Genomic DNA, 18994 nt, shown 5'->3' with positions numbered 1-18994 from the left:
ACCTTTTACAGTATTAGATTTATTGAACTGAATTTTGTGTTGCATTCCATGTTCCCTATTCCAAATTGTGCACAAATACTTCTATTTCCCCATATCATATTCATGCCACATATTCACTAACTACACCCCCTCCCAATGTTCTGTTATTCTTGATAAAGGCTACTAGTTAATGCTGTTCCCAGCTGCCCAGGGTGAGGGGTGGACTGCATATGGACCTAACCCTTGGCATTTTTTGCACAAAGTGGCTGCTCACAGACTCGAACCCATGTTCTCACACTTGTCTGCCTGAGATTTTATCATTGTACCAGGCAATGGCTCCTATGTTATATTATGCTTGATAAATAATGACAAATTTATTATGGAAAGAAAAGGAGAAGAGAAGAGAGTGACAACATACAGAAAATATACAAATTACCACATGTATCAAATGGAGGAAAAAACTACAGAGTGAAAGAAGAGAATTCCAACTTATAGTTTTACCAAAAAAAATCCAACTTATAGAGAATTTCTATATAAACAATTTCATGACAAGAAAGTGGCCCTCTGATTCACATTGTGCAGATAAGACAAAAGACAAAATCAACATCTAAAGAATCAGGTATGCCATCTATCTTGCTGGCTATGGCTAGCATGTCAACTTCCATAAAAGATCTGTAATGCCTTCATCAAAAGTATATCCCATCTATTTACAAGGTGAAAACCATTGGTATAGACCAAAGAAGCATGATAATGCAAAAGATAAACTGAAGTACATTTCAGCATAACTGTGTGGGAGTTTGTATAAAACTCCTAGTAGCTATTCCTTTAAGTGCCACATCTAAATGACAAACAAAAAGGAAATCAAATGACTTCTTTGTGGGGCAAGGTTATAATAAAGATGCACACACAAATAAAACAATAGCAAGGTAAGTAGCTGCTTAAGAAAGATACCTCAATGGTGGTTATTGGAAGTAGCTCAAATCCATTATCAGGTTCAAAAGCTATTCCTTCTTCGCGGAGTTTAGACAGTATCATAGAATAATTCTCTGATGAACTTACAACTTTGTAGTAGCTAGAGAAACAAACCAACCAATGGTGAGAATCCTGTATAGTCAAATCATCAAAGGGATCCCAAAGTGAAGAAAACTACAGAAGAGGAAAAAATGATGTGGGCAAGAAAGAATGAATGTGAAAATGTTAATGTTATCAAACCCCATCTAAATTTATGATGGACCAACTTGTTGCCTTCTTCATTTTTTGCCCATGGAAATTTCATCTTCTACCAACTTAAGTGTAGAGTAGTTCTAATGTTTATATTTTTTGAAATGGTAATCTGTTGTACTGAAATAATATATATATATATATATCAGCACCCATATGCACTAAGGAGCCATACAAAGGTATAGTTCAGTATGGTAGTATGACTTCTAACCAAAAATAAATAAATAAATATGTTAGTGTGACATAAACAATGTATTCTATTCAAAAAACAAACTAGATGGAATTCCCCTGCAAATCTTGTTTATTAACAACCATGAGCACAGTGTTCCTTTGGCCCTAGTTTTACAAGATACCCAACCAGCTCTTGAACATATTTTTACAATTTTTAAGAAAAAAACATGATTTTTACAAGTTCAAGCAGTGACTTGATCGTCAACAGCAATATCTAGGACTTAGGAGACCTTAAAGAAAAGAAAAGTGAGGTCGCTTTGTTAATAGTAATTTGGTATAGCTTTCTAAACATTTTTGCCATCTTTCAGGATTGAAAACTATGAAGAACAAAAAACAGCATTTTGATATGTGAAATCAGCTCAAGTCACAGAAAGTGGCACCAAAATAGGTGTGTAGTTTTCAAGAACTGGGAGACAGTTCATGAGGTGCTTCTTTGAAATGATTTGAAGCTGTATATAAATGTAAATATGTATGTATGTATACATGTGTGTATATTTATATAAAAGATAACTCAAGCAAGAAAGGGACTTCTAACCAAATGGAACATCTCATTAGATTAAAAATGGATAATTAAGCCAGAATAGAATTCAAACTAAGAAAAGCTTTCAACAGGAGTAAAGGCTTTTTTGTTTGACTTTACAAAGCATGTTATTGAATGTCTACAAATCTCTCTAAACAGATTTGATGTAAGCAAATATGTTGAAAGCTTTTACCACTAAATAGAGGGGAGTTGGAATCCATTGCAGCCTGCTTAGAGTGCCTTTGGTCACAGTGGCCTTTATCCTATTTAGGACTTCCCCTAGGTGCTAACCCAAAGGAAAGTAGATTTTGGAACCCTGTGGTGAAAAAATTCGAAAAGAAATTGACAGCTTGGAAGAGAAACTATATTTCTCTGGGGGCAAAGCAACTTTGATTAAAGCAATAACACTAGCCAATTTGCCAATCTACTTCCTATCGGTCTTTAGGATACCCAATAGGGAGGCTAAGAGGCTAGAAAAATTGATGAGAGACCTCTTATGGGAGCTTGGGGAAGAGAAAAAATATCACTTGATTAGGTGGGAAGTGGTGAGCCAAAGCGAAAAAGGAGGACTAGGGTTAGAGAATGTAGTGTGCAAGAATGAAGCTCTTCTAGGTAAATGGCTCTAGAGGTGGCCATTGGAAAGAGAAAGGTTATGGCATGAAGTGGTAAAGAGTATCCATGGCTGTTCTGTTACTGGTTGGGATGTTGGGATATCTCGAAGGGCTTTACTCACATTGCCTTGGAAGGCAATCTCTAGCACTCTTCCCAAGTTCCTCGGGTTTGTAAGGTATGACGTCTACTCTGCAAATTCTGTCCTCTTTTGGGAAGACGTTTGGGTGGGCACTCAGCCTCTAAAAGATCGTTTCCTGTCTCTTTATTCCATCTCCCTCTTAAAAAGAAACCTATCTCAAGATTCTTTCCCCCCTGTTCTCCCTTTGGTTTTAAACTGGGACTTTGGGTTTCGTAGAGGCGAGTTCGTTTGTGTTTCTGAGCTCTTGCTTCTTCTAGAGTTTTTGTGTTTGGACCCTCCTAAACCTAATAAAAGGATTTGAACATTTACCCCGAGTGGCTCTTTCACTTGTGCCTCTTTCTTTAAATCCTTTTGTTCCTCTCCCTCCTCTCAAGTTTTCCCTGTTAAAGAGATATAGTCAAGGCCAATTCCTCCTAAAATAGTTGTGTTATATTGGAAAGCCTACTATGGTAAGATCAATACTTTGGAAAACTTGCAAAAGAAGAAACCTTATATGTGTTTGTCCCCAAACTGGTGCTTTTTATGTTAAGTGAAGAGTGAGGACTGTCACCATTTGTTGATATCTTGCTTTTTTGCTGCTAGTATTTATTTATTTTTTTTGGATCAATAACTGTGAAAATGTATTCATTAAATTTAAGAAGAATTACAAAGCAAGGGGGCTAAACAATCTTAGCTCCCTAAAACAGTCTATGAGCAGCAAATACAATTACAATAAAGCCCAAAACAGAGAGTTTCTATTAACCCCTTGCCTGGCTAAACCATCTGCCAGTGAGTTTGCACTTCTCTTAGCCCATTTGTACTGAATTTCAACATCCTTAGCCAGCCACTTAAATTTTCGTTTTTCATTGTTGCACTTCCATATCCTTGAGTTATCTTCTTTTAACCAGTTCACCACCACTTCAGAATCTCCTTCAATAATCAACTTTCTAATTTGCATCTCCTTGGCTCTTCGAACCCCTTCAATGGCTGCAAGAATCTCAGCCCTCAAGGAGTCCCCTTCCCCAGTTGGTCCTGAAAACATAGCTAACAGATTTCCATGTTCATCTCTTATTGCTCCCCCTATTCCAGATGGACCCAGATTACTCATACTTCTGCCATCAAAATTTAGTTTAAGAAAGCCATTAGATGGGGGACTCCAGCAAGAGAGTGATGTCTTCTTAGCTGAGGCTAATTCTGCAATTTCCTTCCAGTTTTTTACCATCTCATCTACTAAGAAGTCTGCAAACAAGGCCAAAGTTTTCAGCCTATGTATCACCCTAATATAGATTACCTCCAATATTACTTCCAAAGTTCTCCTTTTTTGAAAATATCCTTGAGTTCCTCTCCTCCCAAACAGTCCAGCATACTGCAGCCCTCATACATCTCCACATAGCCTTGGCCCTTTTTGTTGGCCAACTCGGCATGAACCTGAATAAACTTTGCACATTCATAGGGGGGGGCCCACCTGCACCCAAACAAAGTACACCATTCCCAAATATTTTTAGTAAATCAACAGGATATCAGTAAATGGTATTTAGACTCACCATCGGCTTTGCAGAGAGTACACCAATGAGGACACAAACAGTTGTTGGGTCTTTTTCTTTGAAGTAGATCACATGTATCAACTCTTTCCAGAAAGGATTCCCAACAGAAACTCCCAACCTTAGGGGGTATAGGAAGACACCACACCTCTTTAACAGGGAAGGACAGACCCAAAGAAGGAGGTTGAACTAGAGCTTTAAAGAAGGAAGCACATGTGAAAGAACCGGAAGAGGTGAGAGACCAAATTCTGCTGTCTGTCTTTGTAGGCTCTAAAAAAACCCCTTCAAGAATAGATAGCAAGGATAAGACATAATCAAATTCTGTGTCCCTAATTTCCCTTCTAAAGCCCAAGTTCCAGCTGAACCCAGAAGTTGAGTTAGAAGGAACAAGGAAGGAGGAGACTGGCTGGTTTTTAAGAGTGGAAAAGTGAAAAGATTCAGAAATTGATCTTTTAAAGGAGAATCCCCAATTCAAATATGTTCCTAAAAATTGATGAGATTACCTAAGTGCAGGTCATACCTGATCCATGGAGAGAACAAAGGCAAAATAGCTTGAATAGCTTTCCAAGGTGCTGCTCTTGTAGTCCTTGCCACAACCCTAGAGTCCCATCCATTGCCTGCTACCCCATGAATGCTGCCCACTATCTTCACCCACAATTGATCCTTCTCCAAAGAAAATCTCCACAACCACTTCCCTAGTAGTGCCAAATTCCTACTCCTTATATTCCCAATACCCAAACCTCCTCTCTCTCTTGCTCCTACAAGCCATCTCCCACCTAACCCCCCTATGGTCCTTTTTCTCCTACCCCGGCTCCCAAAGGAAATCTCTCATTTGTTTTTCTAACCTACTAGCCACCTTAGCTGGAATCTTAAAGACTGATAAAAAGTAGACAGGAATGTTAGCTAGAGTGGACCTAATTAAAGTGATCATCCCACCAAGATACAAATAGTTCTTCCAAGTTGCAAGTCTCTTTTCAAACCTCTCCACAAATGGACTCCAAAACTCATCTTTTCGAGGGTTATCTCCCAATGGCAACCAAGGTAACTTAGGGGCCAATTAGAGACTGCACACTCCAAGATACCTGCACAATCCAACATCTCCCTCTCCCCCATATTTACTCCCACTAGACAGCTCTTCTCAAAATTCACCTTGAGGTTTGACATTTGCTCAAAGAGTTGTATAGTGAGCTTCTGGTTTCTTATCCTATTTAGGTCCCCCTCCTTCACAAAAAATTATTGTGTCATCTGCAAACTGCAAATGAGTGAGTGGCACATTCTCCCTTCCAACTCTCCATCCTCTTATTAAGTCCCTGGAGTCTGCTTGAGAAATTAATCTCCCCAAAACCTCTGCAATAATCGTGAATAAGAATGGGGAAAGAGGATCTCCTTGTCTTATTCCTCTCAAAGCTGGAAAGAAATCCACCACCGTCCCATTTATCAAAATGGAATAATGGCATTTCCTGATGCATCCCATCACCCACTTACACCACCTGTCTCCAAACCCAAAATTGACCATCACCTCCAACAAAAACGACCAATCCACCATGTCATAAGCTTTTTCTAAGTCTAGCTTACAAACCACCCCTTTTTTCTTGGATCTCTTGAACTCCTCCAAACTCTCATTTGCAATAAGTATTTGATCTGTTATCTGCCGCCCTTTCACAAAAGCTCCATGTTGTCCGCTATGATTATTGGGAGCACTTTTCTAATTCTAATGGACAGCACCTTAGTGATGATCTTGTAAAGGCTGTTTACCAAGCTGATCGGCCTATAGTCCCTTGGGTGATTTGCATTCCTTTTCTTGAGAACCAAGGCAATGAATGTGGAATTTAGCCCCGAGTTTATCACTCCTCGATAATGAAATTCATCCACTATCCTTAGGTCCTCTTTTAAAACCTCCAAAGAATCCTGATAAAAAGCCATCGTAAAACCATCAGGGCCTAGTGCCTTTGATCTGTCCACATAGAAAACATTGCTTCATTTATTTCTTCCAAATCAAATTTCCTTTCCAGCCATTCCTTTTCCTCCAACTTCAATGTAGATCGTTCCAATCCTTCAATCCAAACCCTATTGTTTAGGGATCTTCTAAAGATAGACCTAAAGTGATTTGCAAAAGCCATTTCAATTTCATTTTGATTGGCAATTGTTGTCCCTTCAATCTCCAAACTTGAGATATAATTCTTTCTCCTCCTCCCATTTGCCATTGCATGAAAAAACTTGGTATTTCTATCTCCCTCTTTCAACCACGTACACCTTGACTTTTTTCTCCAATTTTTTTCCTCCTGCAAAAGACAATCCTCCAATTGTTTACGCAGATTCCATCTTTGCTCTTTATCCTCTTCTGTAAAACATCCCCTCCCTTCCTTACTAACCAATGCCTTAATTTGAACAGTCACCATTTGTTTCCTCTCCTCTAGTCTCCCAAAATCTAATAGATTCCACTCCTTGATTCTACCCTTCAGATGTTGGAGTTTTTTATGAAACCTCATTCCATTCCATTTCACTGTTGGGTTATTCTCAAGCCACCAATCTTGGACCTTCTTAATAAAACTTGGGTGTCCAAGCCACATGTTTTCAAATCTAAAAGGGGTGGGGCCTGCATTTCTCACCTCCTCCTTACAAATTACTATAGGCCAGTGATTTGATGTCACCCTTGGGAGTGTTCTAGAATTCAAACTTCACCAATGTTCTTCCCAGTCATTTGAAAATAAGAACATGTCCAGCTTGGAACATATTGGGTTCACTTGGAGATTGGAGCAGGTAAAACAGCTATGTGACAATGGGATTTCCTTAAGTCCATAGGCATCCACAAATATGCTCATGGTTGACCTCTGCCTAGTACTATTTGTTTCTTCCAAGAATCTGATTACATTGAAGTCACCTCCTAAACACCAAGGTCCTTCCCACAAACCCCTTATATCAGCCAGTTCTTCCCAAAGTTGCCTCCTCTCTCTATAGTTATTCGGTCCATAGACATTGGTTAACACCCATCCTCCACCTGTCTAAACTTCAGGGAAACTGAAAATTGGCCTATCAGCTTCTCCTTACCCTCCAATACTTCTTTTTTCCACATTGTCACTACACCCCCTACAGACCCCCATGAGGGCAAAAATAACCAATTGATCCCCCTACCTCTCCAAACACTTCTTACCCACTTATTGTCAAAATCTGCTCTTTTAGTCTCCTGCAAGAAAACTACATCCATGTCTATTTTCTTAATGGCCTCTTTTATTACTACCCTCTTCCTAGCATTTCCTAGCCCTCTGACATTCCAACTTAAGATCTTCATTTTGCTGTATTCTTGACCCCTTGCTCCTCTTACCCTCACTTGTTCCCTTTCCTCCTGTCCCTTTTAACACCAAGACTACTAGCTCCTTCCACATCCTTCATCAGTCTTTCCACTTCACTTAATTTTTTCCTTTTAGCCTTAGTTTCTTCTCCCTTTTTTTGTAGAAACATTTTTAAACCATTTGGATCTTTCACTTTACATCCCAACTTCTGCACAAAAGTTGCCACTAAATCCTCACTAGTCAACTCTCTCTTTTGACTTTTTATTCCTCCCTCCTTGTTCTGTTTCCTTACCTTTATCCTCATTATCCTTAATTTCTTCTATTCTAATTCCCTCTAGCCCTTCCTTCTATTTATTGCTCTCATCTACTTTAAGAGGCATTCAAGAATTTCCATAATTCTTTTATTTCCTCTTGCTTCTTCCTCATTTCCTATCTCACCCTCCTGCCCCTCCCTGTCTCCACTGCTATCTCTTGCCCCTTCCCCACCTTCATAGGTAGCAACCTCTAGACTTGGATCCGTATTTGGCAAATAGGATAAAGAGCAAACATTAGTATTACAAACCGAAAAGACACAGTTACCTGGGTTGGATTGGGGAAGAATGGGATTGCCGGAATTAGAAGCAGAGCCTGTTAGACCCTGAGGTTGAAAATGAGGTTCTTCTAACTCCTTGGTTCGGTTCTGGTAAGAAGGCATTTCCGTCACCTCTGTTAAACAGAGATTACTTCTCTCACCCTCTTGTTTGTTCCTATCTTTTGTACCTTTGTTTTGCTTTTGGAAAATCTCGGATACTTCATTACCCAGTTCCTAAGTGGTCAAAAGATTGGGATAAGCGGCTTCTAAGAATGAGACAGGCTTATTACTAACAGCATTAGGAAGACTTTCCACTCTGTTTCGAGTGTTTAGCTCTTTACTGGCACGAGAAAGAGGTTCCCCAGCTTGCACTTCTTGAAACAGAGATTCCAAGTTAAGAGTTGCAGCGATCTCTTCTTCTGCGACCTTACCGAACTCAGCATTGCCTATACTCGACTGGCTTTCTAGATCTCTTCTGTGTCTGCATCTTCAGTACAATCTACCTAGCCTTCATCAAAACCCTCCTCCACGTTGCAATCTCTGGCGTACCTGGGATTTGGTCGATCTAGTCAAGATCTCCCTGCCCTAGGATCGTTCGACGCTGTGCGAGAAACCCACTGTAAGGAGCTCGAGTTCCGTACAGACCTTCTGGAGGAAGTAGCGCCTTCTCTACTAGCCTTCTTCGAGGAGGAAGAAAATAGACGGTTACTATCGTCTATTGTCTCTCGCTGCAAACCCCGAGTCACGTGCACACTTAGACAAGCACGTGGATTAGGGTTCCACCAAAGGTTGAACCGATCGGGCCTCCTACTGGTTCAGATGCTCCAACTCGCAACCCAGATCTTTTTTTAACCACATCAGATAAGGAAGGGTGGCCTTTTGAGGTTACACCTAATTCAAAAATAATTTAAATTTTTTCCTTAATTAACTTGCGTGACTTTTGGGCCTCCCTCATCAACTTTTCAGTTTCCACTTTAAGTTGACCACTAGTTTTGAACTCTGTCTCCACCTGTAAGCCCCTAGTAACCCAGCCTTCCATGTCAGCATCATCTTCAACCTTGGAGCTTCGTCCCCAAAGCTCTGCCTCGAGCTCCAAAACCAGCCATATTTTATACCAGCTTCCATCCGCAAGCACCTCTATTGTTCTTGGAATTGAATCAGGTTTCACCCCAACCATCCTCACCTCAACAGCTCGAAAGTTTTGCAGCCGATAATCCTCCATTTCCCCTCCCAAGAGGCCTCACGATATTTCCCACATTTACTTCGTTCCAGAGATAAAACGGAAGATCCACCAGTTTGAACAGGAAGTTTCCGCCAAGCTGTTCCATCTCATTACATAATGGCTTCCACTTTTGAACTTGGACCATGCCTTCTTCACATTCGAAAGCAGTAAAACCCATCATTGATTCTTAAAATTGCATTCCTTGCTGAATAAGGTTACAACGCAATCTCAACCTCCAAGTTCAGATTAATCACAACTGAATCTAAAACCTTCCTCCAGTCTTTTATCTCCTTGTTAACTGATATCACCAAGTTACGTTCCCAATCACCTTGTTCACCTTCAAGCCACAACTTCAAACCAGTATTGGAACTCGATATAACCTCTCTGACATTGTAAGGTTTCTGCTTCAAGTGCTGCTCCAAATATTTCAGAGTTGCGGAACTTTGTTCTCTCCCCTGCTTCACATGCCTGTCTACAAAGACGAGAAAATGCTGCAGCTCCCTTATGAAAGCCTTCCAACCTTGTGTCTTCTTCCCTTCTGGTAAGCAGACCATCTGTTTCCTGGCACCGAAGTATTCTGAGATAGTAATAAACCATCCTTTTCCATTGCACCTCAGCTCCACTTCAAACCTCTTTCTTTCCATTTCTAACGCATTCCTCCAACCAGCTGTTCTAACCGATTGTAGTACACCATCAATAAAACCCTTCAACCATAAAACCGCCTCTTCGAATAATAATATCATCGCCTTCCTGTCTTCCCTAATTTTTAGCATATTCTTGCCTTTGGGTCTTCCACTCTCCAGTATGAAGGGATGAGAGATCCATCACATGGACGCCCAAAGATTGCGGAATAAGGGGCGAATTTCAAAAATTTTTTCCTCTCCCTTCAACTGGGAATCACATTCCCTATTTAGAAAATCATATTTTCAAGGATAAATCTTGAACCTTAAACTGAACCAGATCTGAACCAAAAGGAATGGGAGAGAATAATACCTGATACGGAGAATTAATATCTCCCAACGAAGGTGTTCACGCCCAAGGAAGGATCCAAAGACTGCTCCCACTGAAGATGGCGCAGTGCAGGATGGAGCAGAATCAACAGTGTTCTTCCCCAAGAACTCTGTCCTTCGCAAGAAACAGTAGAATGGAACGTGAGCACAGCTTCCTTTTCAATCCTTTCTCAAAGAACTGATGTCAAGATCCAATCTTGACTTCTCCCACAGTTGGAGATCGAACTGGCAAACAGGGCGACAAGAGCAGGGAGGCGGCAAGAGAGTATTCGCAGGCTGCAGAATTCTCTCTTCTTGATTTCAGCACTAAAGAGGATCTGATGTGTTTCTTGTTGGTCTCTCTCAAGGCTACCGCCCCCTCCTTCTTTTTGTTAACTTAAAAGATCAGCTCCTAATCCCATTAGGAGGGTGCTTATCCAAATCATATTTGGATCAGCCTTCTCTTCTAGTGATAAGGATAAACCCTATCTGCAAATTAGATTAGCTTTATCCTAATCCCATTAGGAGGTTTCTAGATCTGAATCACATTTAGATCTGGACTCTCTGAGTGGATAGGATTAAGACCCTATCCTATCTGCTAATCCATCTCAAAATTCGCCCCTTTAATTAACTAAATAAATAGCCCAGTTCGAAATGGGCTTTAGGCCCATTAAGCTTATGTGCTCACTCAACCTTCCTAACTGCTGCCCAGTTGGGCTTCCTTGTATGGCGTGGGACCCAAGCATTGATCTACACATCAGCCACATGGGTTCGGCCCGGCCTTTGTTACAAGGCCTGGTCGAATACACTATTAAAGACAGTGCACCCCCTGAAACCCATCAAATGGGCTCTATGGGCCCAACACTTACCCTAAGTGGTCCCTGGGCCAAGCCACCTTGTAACACCCAGGGACTGTGGGCAGATGCAAGATTAGCCCATCAGGTATTATCCTCAATGGTCTTACACTTAACCTCTCAGCCCTTAATGATCATACACTGCCCGACAAGAGAGGACCTCTCCCTCAGCTGCAAGGAACAGTGTTGCACTCTCCACTTATATGGATCCCGGGAATTAAAACCTTTTGCAAACATTTTAGAAACCATAATATATATACATTTATATCTCATATAAAATATACTTTGCAAAACAAATCTCAACGATTGAAATCGGCTGCCGGCAGTCTTGGTTTCCAACAGTGAGAGCGCATCCCCGATCATTACCTTTGTCCGACAAAGGGGCTGATCCTGTCACTATGATCACCCACTCAGATGAATTCTCGGATTCTCCCAACATACCCAGGTTTCGACCCCCGCTAAGGATCTCACTGATTGGTACATCAAAGACACCCCGATCCAACACCTAGTGCAGTATCATAATCGAGTCTAGGGGTCGGGTGTAACTTTCCAGTTTTGCCCATCAATCTCCAAGGTCCAGGGCAATACTGAAAATCTGGTCCAGTTCAAAGATTCAATTAATCCCACACTGTATGTGCCTGGGGTCTCACCCCGGTAACTGAGACAAGCCACCTCAACCGACTTGATGGCACCACAGTGTCAGCCTTGTCAGGATAGGTCTCCCCAGACCGACCCACTGGCTGTGAACTTTCTAAACTAACACGAGTCTCAATAAGTGTCCTGTTTAAGGGTATTACACAGAAACATACCAAGGGAACATGAATCAAATATGCACTTTTATTCATTTACAATAAACTCATAAAGTACATCAATTTTGATTGAAGCTAAGGGCATACAAAACTGTCTAACACAGTAATAGTTTCTTTGTTGCAATGTTTAAAATTGATTTCCAACTATTCACCATCTAGAAACCTTCTTCGGATCTTTTCTCCATCTTCGACCCCCCTAAGTACTACCCAGAGCACCACTTTCACCTTCCTTTGTTACTGATTCTTTCTCCATCTTCGGATCTTTCCATCTTTTCTCCATCTCCATTTCCATCTTTGGATCTTTTGACAAACAAAATCAGTAATATCGGCACCTCCCCCCCTAGTGGGGATAAAAATGGTTAAATTTAAGAAGGCATGGTTTCAATGATGGCTCATTTGATGCTCTGATTCATTTGTTGAGTTAAAGTAGCTTGGAAGCCACTATTAACTGATAGCTCTCACCACTGTCTATTTACCTAGCAGGCTCAGGACATTTATAATGTATTTACAGTATAAAGTAACATTTTTTTGCTGCTAGTATTTGGAATTGGGTTTTAACGCTATTTGGGTGCAGGTGGAACTTGCCCTCCGAAGTAAATCTGCTCTTTGAACCATTTTCCTTTGGGCAACTGACAAAGATAGGGAACTTAATGTAGAAGTGTATAAGAGCAGCTAGTTTGTGGGCAATTTGGGAGGAGAGAAATGCTAGAATTTTTTCACGAGAATGAGAAGTCTAGTTGAAGTAAAGGAGTGTATACTGACAAGGACAATTTTCTGGTTGAAAACTTCAGACATGTTCGTGAATTTCTCTTACAATGATTAAAGGAGGAATTGGGCAGCAGTGACATCCACAACTGCCACAAAGAACAGACTACAAACTGAATGGAAGCCTCCTCCAGAAAGAGTGATCAAACTAAATTTTGATGGAAGCAGTCAAGGTAATCCAGGGCCCTCAGGTATAGGACGGATCCTGAGAGACAAGGACAGCAACACTCTATCCTTGTTCTCAGGACCAGCGGGAGTTGGAGACTCTACAAGGGCTGAGATATTAGCAGTGGTACAAGGTATACAAGTTGCTAACCAATTAGGAGTCGAGAACATGATAGTTGAAGGGGACTCTAGGTGGTAGTGGGCTGGCTTCCAGAAATAGTCTTTTAGGGTTACAGGGACCTTTTGAAGAAAGCTAATTGACTGACAAGGAATATGGCAGTTAGCTTTCAGTGGGTCAGCAGAACGGCAAATGCTATGGCTAATTCTTTGGCTAAACAAGGGGTATCAAGGAGTGATTTGTTTTGGCTACCTTGTAATTAATTTCCAGTTAGAGTGTGCTTTTTATCAGTGTTCATCACTAAGGGGAGGTAACATCTCGTGCCTCCTTTTAGGCTGATTGTACACTCCTCCCATGCCTAATAAAATACCATTCATTTATCAAAAAAAAAACAAAATGGTAATGGAATGAAAACCTGCAGTATATAACAAGATTAAGCTAAATTTTCATGGAAGCTCCTTGTGTAATCCAGGCCCTATTGGTGTTAGGGATTCTTTGAGAGCTGAGTTATTGGCACAGCTGCAAGGACCAAGGATAGCAAAGCAACTCAGGCTTCAAAAGGTGGAGGTGGAAGGGGACTCAATGTTAGTTGTATCTTGGACAATCTGTGATGCCCCAGACCCAGATGCTTGGCTGTACAGGCATACCTTAAGGGAAATCAGTTGCTTAGCTAAGGAGATGGGTGTCACCTTTAAATGTGTTAAGAGGATTGCTAATGGGATGGTGCTATAGTGGACTCCTTAGCTAAGCAGGAGGCCTATGGGCAGCAATTATTTTGGGCTAAGTTGTAATTGACATACTATTGTAAAACACATGGGTTGTTGAAAGCTCTTCCAACATTTCGTTGTACCCTTCCTAATCTAATTTATTAAAGTCTCCTTTTTCTGATAAAAAAAATCAATATAAATATATTAAGCTGAAATGTGTACGTAAGAAAGCTTGAGGATGAAGGAAATGGAATCTAACAGTATTTTTTGCCTTTTTTTCATAGAAATTACAAAAAAGCCACTCTCTCTCTTTTGCTTTTTTTCTTTCAAATTACAAGAATGCCACTCTCTTTCCTACCTCTCTCTCTCTCTCTCTCTCTCTCTCTCTCTCTCTCTCTCTCTCTCTCTCTCTCTCTCTCTCTCTCTCTCTCTCTCCTTCCTTATCAATTACAAGAAATGCCACACTCTCTCCAACAAAGTGAGCGGCTCAGCATCTTGGCTGCTAGGGGACCTGCAATCAAAGGTAGCTGAGTTTGAGCCGAGCCAAGCTCGAATTTCTGAGCTCAAGCTCAAGTCTCTAATTTGAATCGAGCTTGAGCTAGACAACACCTTGACCACTGAGGGAGACCTCAGCTCAGCACCTTGTCAACTAAGGGAGACCTTAGCTCGACACTTTGCCTGCTAGGGAAACCTCAGCTTGACACTTCAACAGCTGAGGGAGACCTCGGTTTGGCACCTCGGCAATTGAGGGAGTCTTCGGCTGCTTGAGAGACCTGCAATCAAAGGTAGCCGAGCTCGAACTTCCGAGCTTTTGACTCGAGCCGAGCTCCAGCTCAAGCTCAAGTCTCTAATTCGAATCGAGCTCAAGCCTGATAGTTTATGATCGAGCCCCTACAACGCAGGGCTCCCTCCATTAGTAAATAAATCTATTAAGCTGAAATGTGTACGTAAGAGGGCCAGAGGATGAGGGAAATGGAATCTAAAGTATTTTTTGCCTTTTATTCATGGAAATTACAAGAATGCCACTCTACCAACTCTCTCTCTCTTTTGCTTTTTTTTCTTTCAAATTACAAGAATGTCGCTCTCTCCTACCAACTCTCTCTCTCTTTTTCTTGCAAATTACAAGAATGTCATCTCTCTCTCTCCTTATAAATTACAAGAATGCAACTCTCTCTCTCTCTCCAACAGAGGGAGACCTCAGCTCGGCATCTCGGCTACTAGGAGACCTACAATCAAAGGTAGTCGGGCTTGAGCCAAGCCGAGCTCAAACTTCTAGCTCAAGCTCAAGTCTCTAATTCGAATCAAGTTCGAGCTAGACGACACCTCAACCACTGAGGGAGACCTCGGCTCGGCACCTTGGTCACTGAGGGAGATCTCGGCTCAACACTTCAACAACTGAGGGAGACCTCAGCTCGACACCTTGTCAACTAAGGGGAGGTTTCCCTAGCAGGCAAGGTATTGAGCTAAGCTCGGCACCTTGTCAACTAAGGGAGACCTTAGCTCGACACCTCGCCTGCTAGGGAAACCTCAGCTCAACACTTTAGCAGCTGAGGGAGACCTCGGTTTGGAACTTCGGCAATTAGGGGAGACCTCGGCTCAGCACCTCGACTGCTTGAGAGACCTGCAATGAAAGGTAGTCGAGCTCGAACTTCCAAGCTTTTGACTCGAGCTCAAGCTCAAGTCTCTAATTCGAATCGAGCTCGAGCCTAATAGTTTATGAACGAGAACTAAGTACATAAGGAAGAATAAATATTACATTTAATCATGGAAGACAAAAGCCGTAAATCATTACCTTTCAGAAAACCTAAGTACATAAGGAAGAAACAAAATCAAGAAAAGAGTTATCAAAGATGCAGATTCTTGGTATAAAGTCCAACCAGGGAAACTCTATATACAATCCAAATTGAAAATTAGATTTAGGGACTACATGGCCTGATCTATATGATCCACTTTGGAAGCCCAAAACAAGGTCATCTGATCTGAGAATATGGCTGCATTCCCAGTTTATGAAACACTCCAGGAGAATAGCGGGTGTAAAATGGAAGTGGGGCACACAGCCTCAGGTGGGACCATGCCTAGTGATAGAATTCAGGTCTGCCTTAGAGTTCGACCTGACTGAGTTCAGTTATGTAGAAGAAGAAAAGGTGATAAAGAGAGAGAGAGAGAGAGAGAGAAGAGAGAATTCTGGTTCGAACTGAAAGAGTCAACTTGACTTCTCCCAGTCGGCCAGTAAGTATTTATATTATTATTAAAACATAACTGAAAAGACCTATGTGCCCTTACTTAAGTTAAGAGCACTTGTTCCAACACAACATTACAGATCAGCAACATTAATCAAGGTATAAAGACAGAAATACCCCTATGCTAACGCCTAGAAATGGGGTGTTGGTGCAATGAGATCAGAAGATCCATAACCCCTGTGAGAGAAATCCAATTTCTTCTTCTCTCTTTGGTTTTTCAGTGACAGTTTCATAGTTTATGCTTAACCTTTTAGGTCAATTTACTATAGCTTAAGCAAGTTCTTTATTTCTACTAAGTGATGATTGATTAGTTTTCCTTAGCTATTAAAGCCTCTTTTACTGTCTTGGTCAGATTTAGTTACAGGGTTCACTTAAGACAACTTTTGCTGTAGTTTCAGGTTTGTCACTTTTCTTTCAGCCTATTTTTCAGGTTTCAAAGCTTATCTGTTTTCTTGATTTGGGTATTATTGGATAAGTTATTCAAACCAATACCTTGCAAATGAGATGTGTTTTGGAAGAGTTGTGACCATTTTACTGATAGGGTGTCGGTTGGTGAAAATAACTCAATTTTTTTCATTTTTCTGAAATTGTAATATAAGTAGGAGAGTGTTAAATTTAAGAATTTATGTTCTTTATCTAACCTTTTTTTATAGATAAAATATCATATTTCCATTAAATCAGAAAGAAATTACATAATCAGTCCCCTGGGAAGGCGTGAGATGCCGCTTCTCCAAACATGAAGCACACAAAATATTAAAACACAGAATCTAAAGCAAAATGTACATGTGTACTAATACAAAATTACAGCTCAGCCCAAAATAGTGTTTCCCGAGTTGTGCCCTGTTTTGCCAAGCTATCAGTGAAGGCATTAGCTGATCTCCTCACCCACTGTACAGTAACAGTTATATTCCTTATCAACCATTTGTATTTCTTTAGCTCATTCTTGTAACCCCACACAATATTCTCCGGATTATTTAACCACTCAACCACTACCTTAGAGTCCCCTTCAATCAGCCACTGCTCCACACCCAATTCTTTTGCAAGGAAGACCCCTTGCATAGCAGCTAGCAATTCTGCACTAACAGAATTCCCAACGCTCAATGGGCCAGAGTAGAAAAGGATAATGTCTCAAGCCTCATTTCTCAAAACACCTCCCATCCCAGAGGGCCCTGGGTTGCCCTGGCTACTCCCATCAAAATTCAGCTTCAGAAAACCTTGAGGAGGGGGGCCCAGTTTGTAGAGACCCTTTCCTTTGAGGATGAACAGCTTGCTACTGCTAACCAGTTCCTCCATAAATCATTAAAGGAAAATTGGTGAAACAGTTCCATAGTCTTTAACCACTGTATTGCCCTATTCAAAATGCAGTCTTTTAGGGCCTGGCTTCTCCTCCCCTTCTCTTGGAAGATTCTAGCATTCCTTTCTTCCCAAACTGTCCATATCAAAGCAGCTCTTGCACAACTCCACATTCTTCTTCATCTTTTATGGGGCCAAGAGAGAGCAAATGGGTTAAACAACATGCTTACTTCTGCTGGCATCTCCCACCTGCACCAAAACAAGGAGAAAAGCCAAACCCAAAGCTCTGCAGTGACACTACAAGATAAAATAAGTGGTAACAATCCTCACCATGTGATCTGCAAAGAGTACACCAGTTACAAATTCAGATCTAATTTCCCTGCATTTTTTCTAGGATCTTAAACTGTTCTTGAGTCTTGACTGATCCTGATTAGTTAATGATCCTCTTCTATTTTTCCTTACTCTATCTTAGTTCTCTTGCATTCTTTAAAAGATTATTGATTTATTGAAGATCTTTGCTTCCTAGCTGAAACCAATTTTGTCACAATGTTCATTGATTCTTGCCTCCTTTTCACCCATAAATAAGACTTGTTAAGAAAAAAAAAAAAAAGAATTCTCTCTTTCATCTCCAAGATAGATCACCTAGATTCCTGGACTGTAAAGCAGTGTTAAACCACCCTAAACCTGTGTAAGAGATACCCTATGGTTTAGATTCGCTTTCTCTGTTAAATAGGGCAGGTTATACAAACCCCAAATCATCCATATGGCTAATCACATACTCCGAAAATACCACCAAGCTTTCCAAAATCCCATAGTTAAACCTAGGAATTTCACCTCCTTTCTGTGCACTATTTTTAGACCTCACAGGCATTTTTTCCATGGTAAGAGGGCTTCTATTCTTTAAAAGGCCATGTAGACAATATTCTTGCAGCCAAAGTGGAAAACTCTCATAGAAAAAATCCACTGTATTCAGCTATTACCACCTCTTGGAATTAACTAGTTAACCAAAGTATATAAAGGTATTAATGACCAGGCTGTGATATCTCATATTCTATCATACCTGGATACCTAATACAAGGGTGCCATATATATTGTGTCAGATATTTTAAATTTTAGTTAAATTTCATATCCAGTTGTGCCCTTTCCATATCCAAGTAAAACAGCTCATGTTTATAGTGCCACTCACGTTTTACATTCTTTTCATACCCACCGGTTGTGGCTCATTAAGCATTTCTTTACACAATGACATCCTCCCTGCTCCAAAACCTTCCACCACTGTGCTTCTTCCAGCAAACAAATGGGGCCATAGACATTGTGCATCCCTCAATAGAAACAGAAAAGGATATTTTATTTCTTGTCAATGCAGTCAATGCCACTGTACAAAGTCCTTTGGTAATTACATTTCTTTCTAGTTAAGCCCATTTGAGTTATAATAGTTTTTTTTTACTGAAGATACGAGTTATAATTATTCTATTAAGAAATCTTATTCTTCAAATACTTGAAGAGTTTTAGGTATACATACGCCTACTGCCCTACCATGCATGCCTAACATTTTACCAGCTTCTCCCAAAATAGCAGCAACATCATTATGTTATGAAGCTGATAAAAAAATACATATCTTATGTAAAGAAGGGTATGTCATGAAGGAGATGACTATGACCTACAGTCACACAATCAAGTCCAGGAAGACTTGCAGATGGCAATGAAGCAATCTACCTGGATTTCAGAGAACTCCTCATAAACTCAATT

At 40.7% G+C, this 18994-nt stretch overlaps 1 protein-coding gene across 1 annotated transcript in view; it reads right to left on the bottom strand.

Annotated features, from left to right (window-relative positions):
- Nucleotides 1-18994, bottom strand: part of LOC148842562 (YebC-like protein) — a 35764-nt gene that overhangs the window by 1770 nt on the left and 15000 nt on the right. Inside the window, exon 6 of the mRNA XM_088958200.1 lies at nucleotides 931-1051. Within this exon, the coding sequence (XP_088814326.1) occupies nucleotides 931-1051 (121 nt within the window). The remainder of the gene's footprint in view (nucleotides 1-930; nucleotides 1052-18994) is intronic.

This window comes from Nelumbo lutea, chromosome 8, assembly GCF_056320005.1.
Source record: "Nelumbo lutea isolate HS-2025 chromosome 8, American lotus-T2T, whole genome shotgun sequence".
Taxonomy (NCBI): Eukaryota; Viridiplantae; Streptophyta; class Magnoliopsida; order Proteales; family Nelumbonaceae; genus Nelumbo; species Nelumbo lutea.
This window is presented reverse-complemented; position numbering and strand designations above follow the sequence as displayed.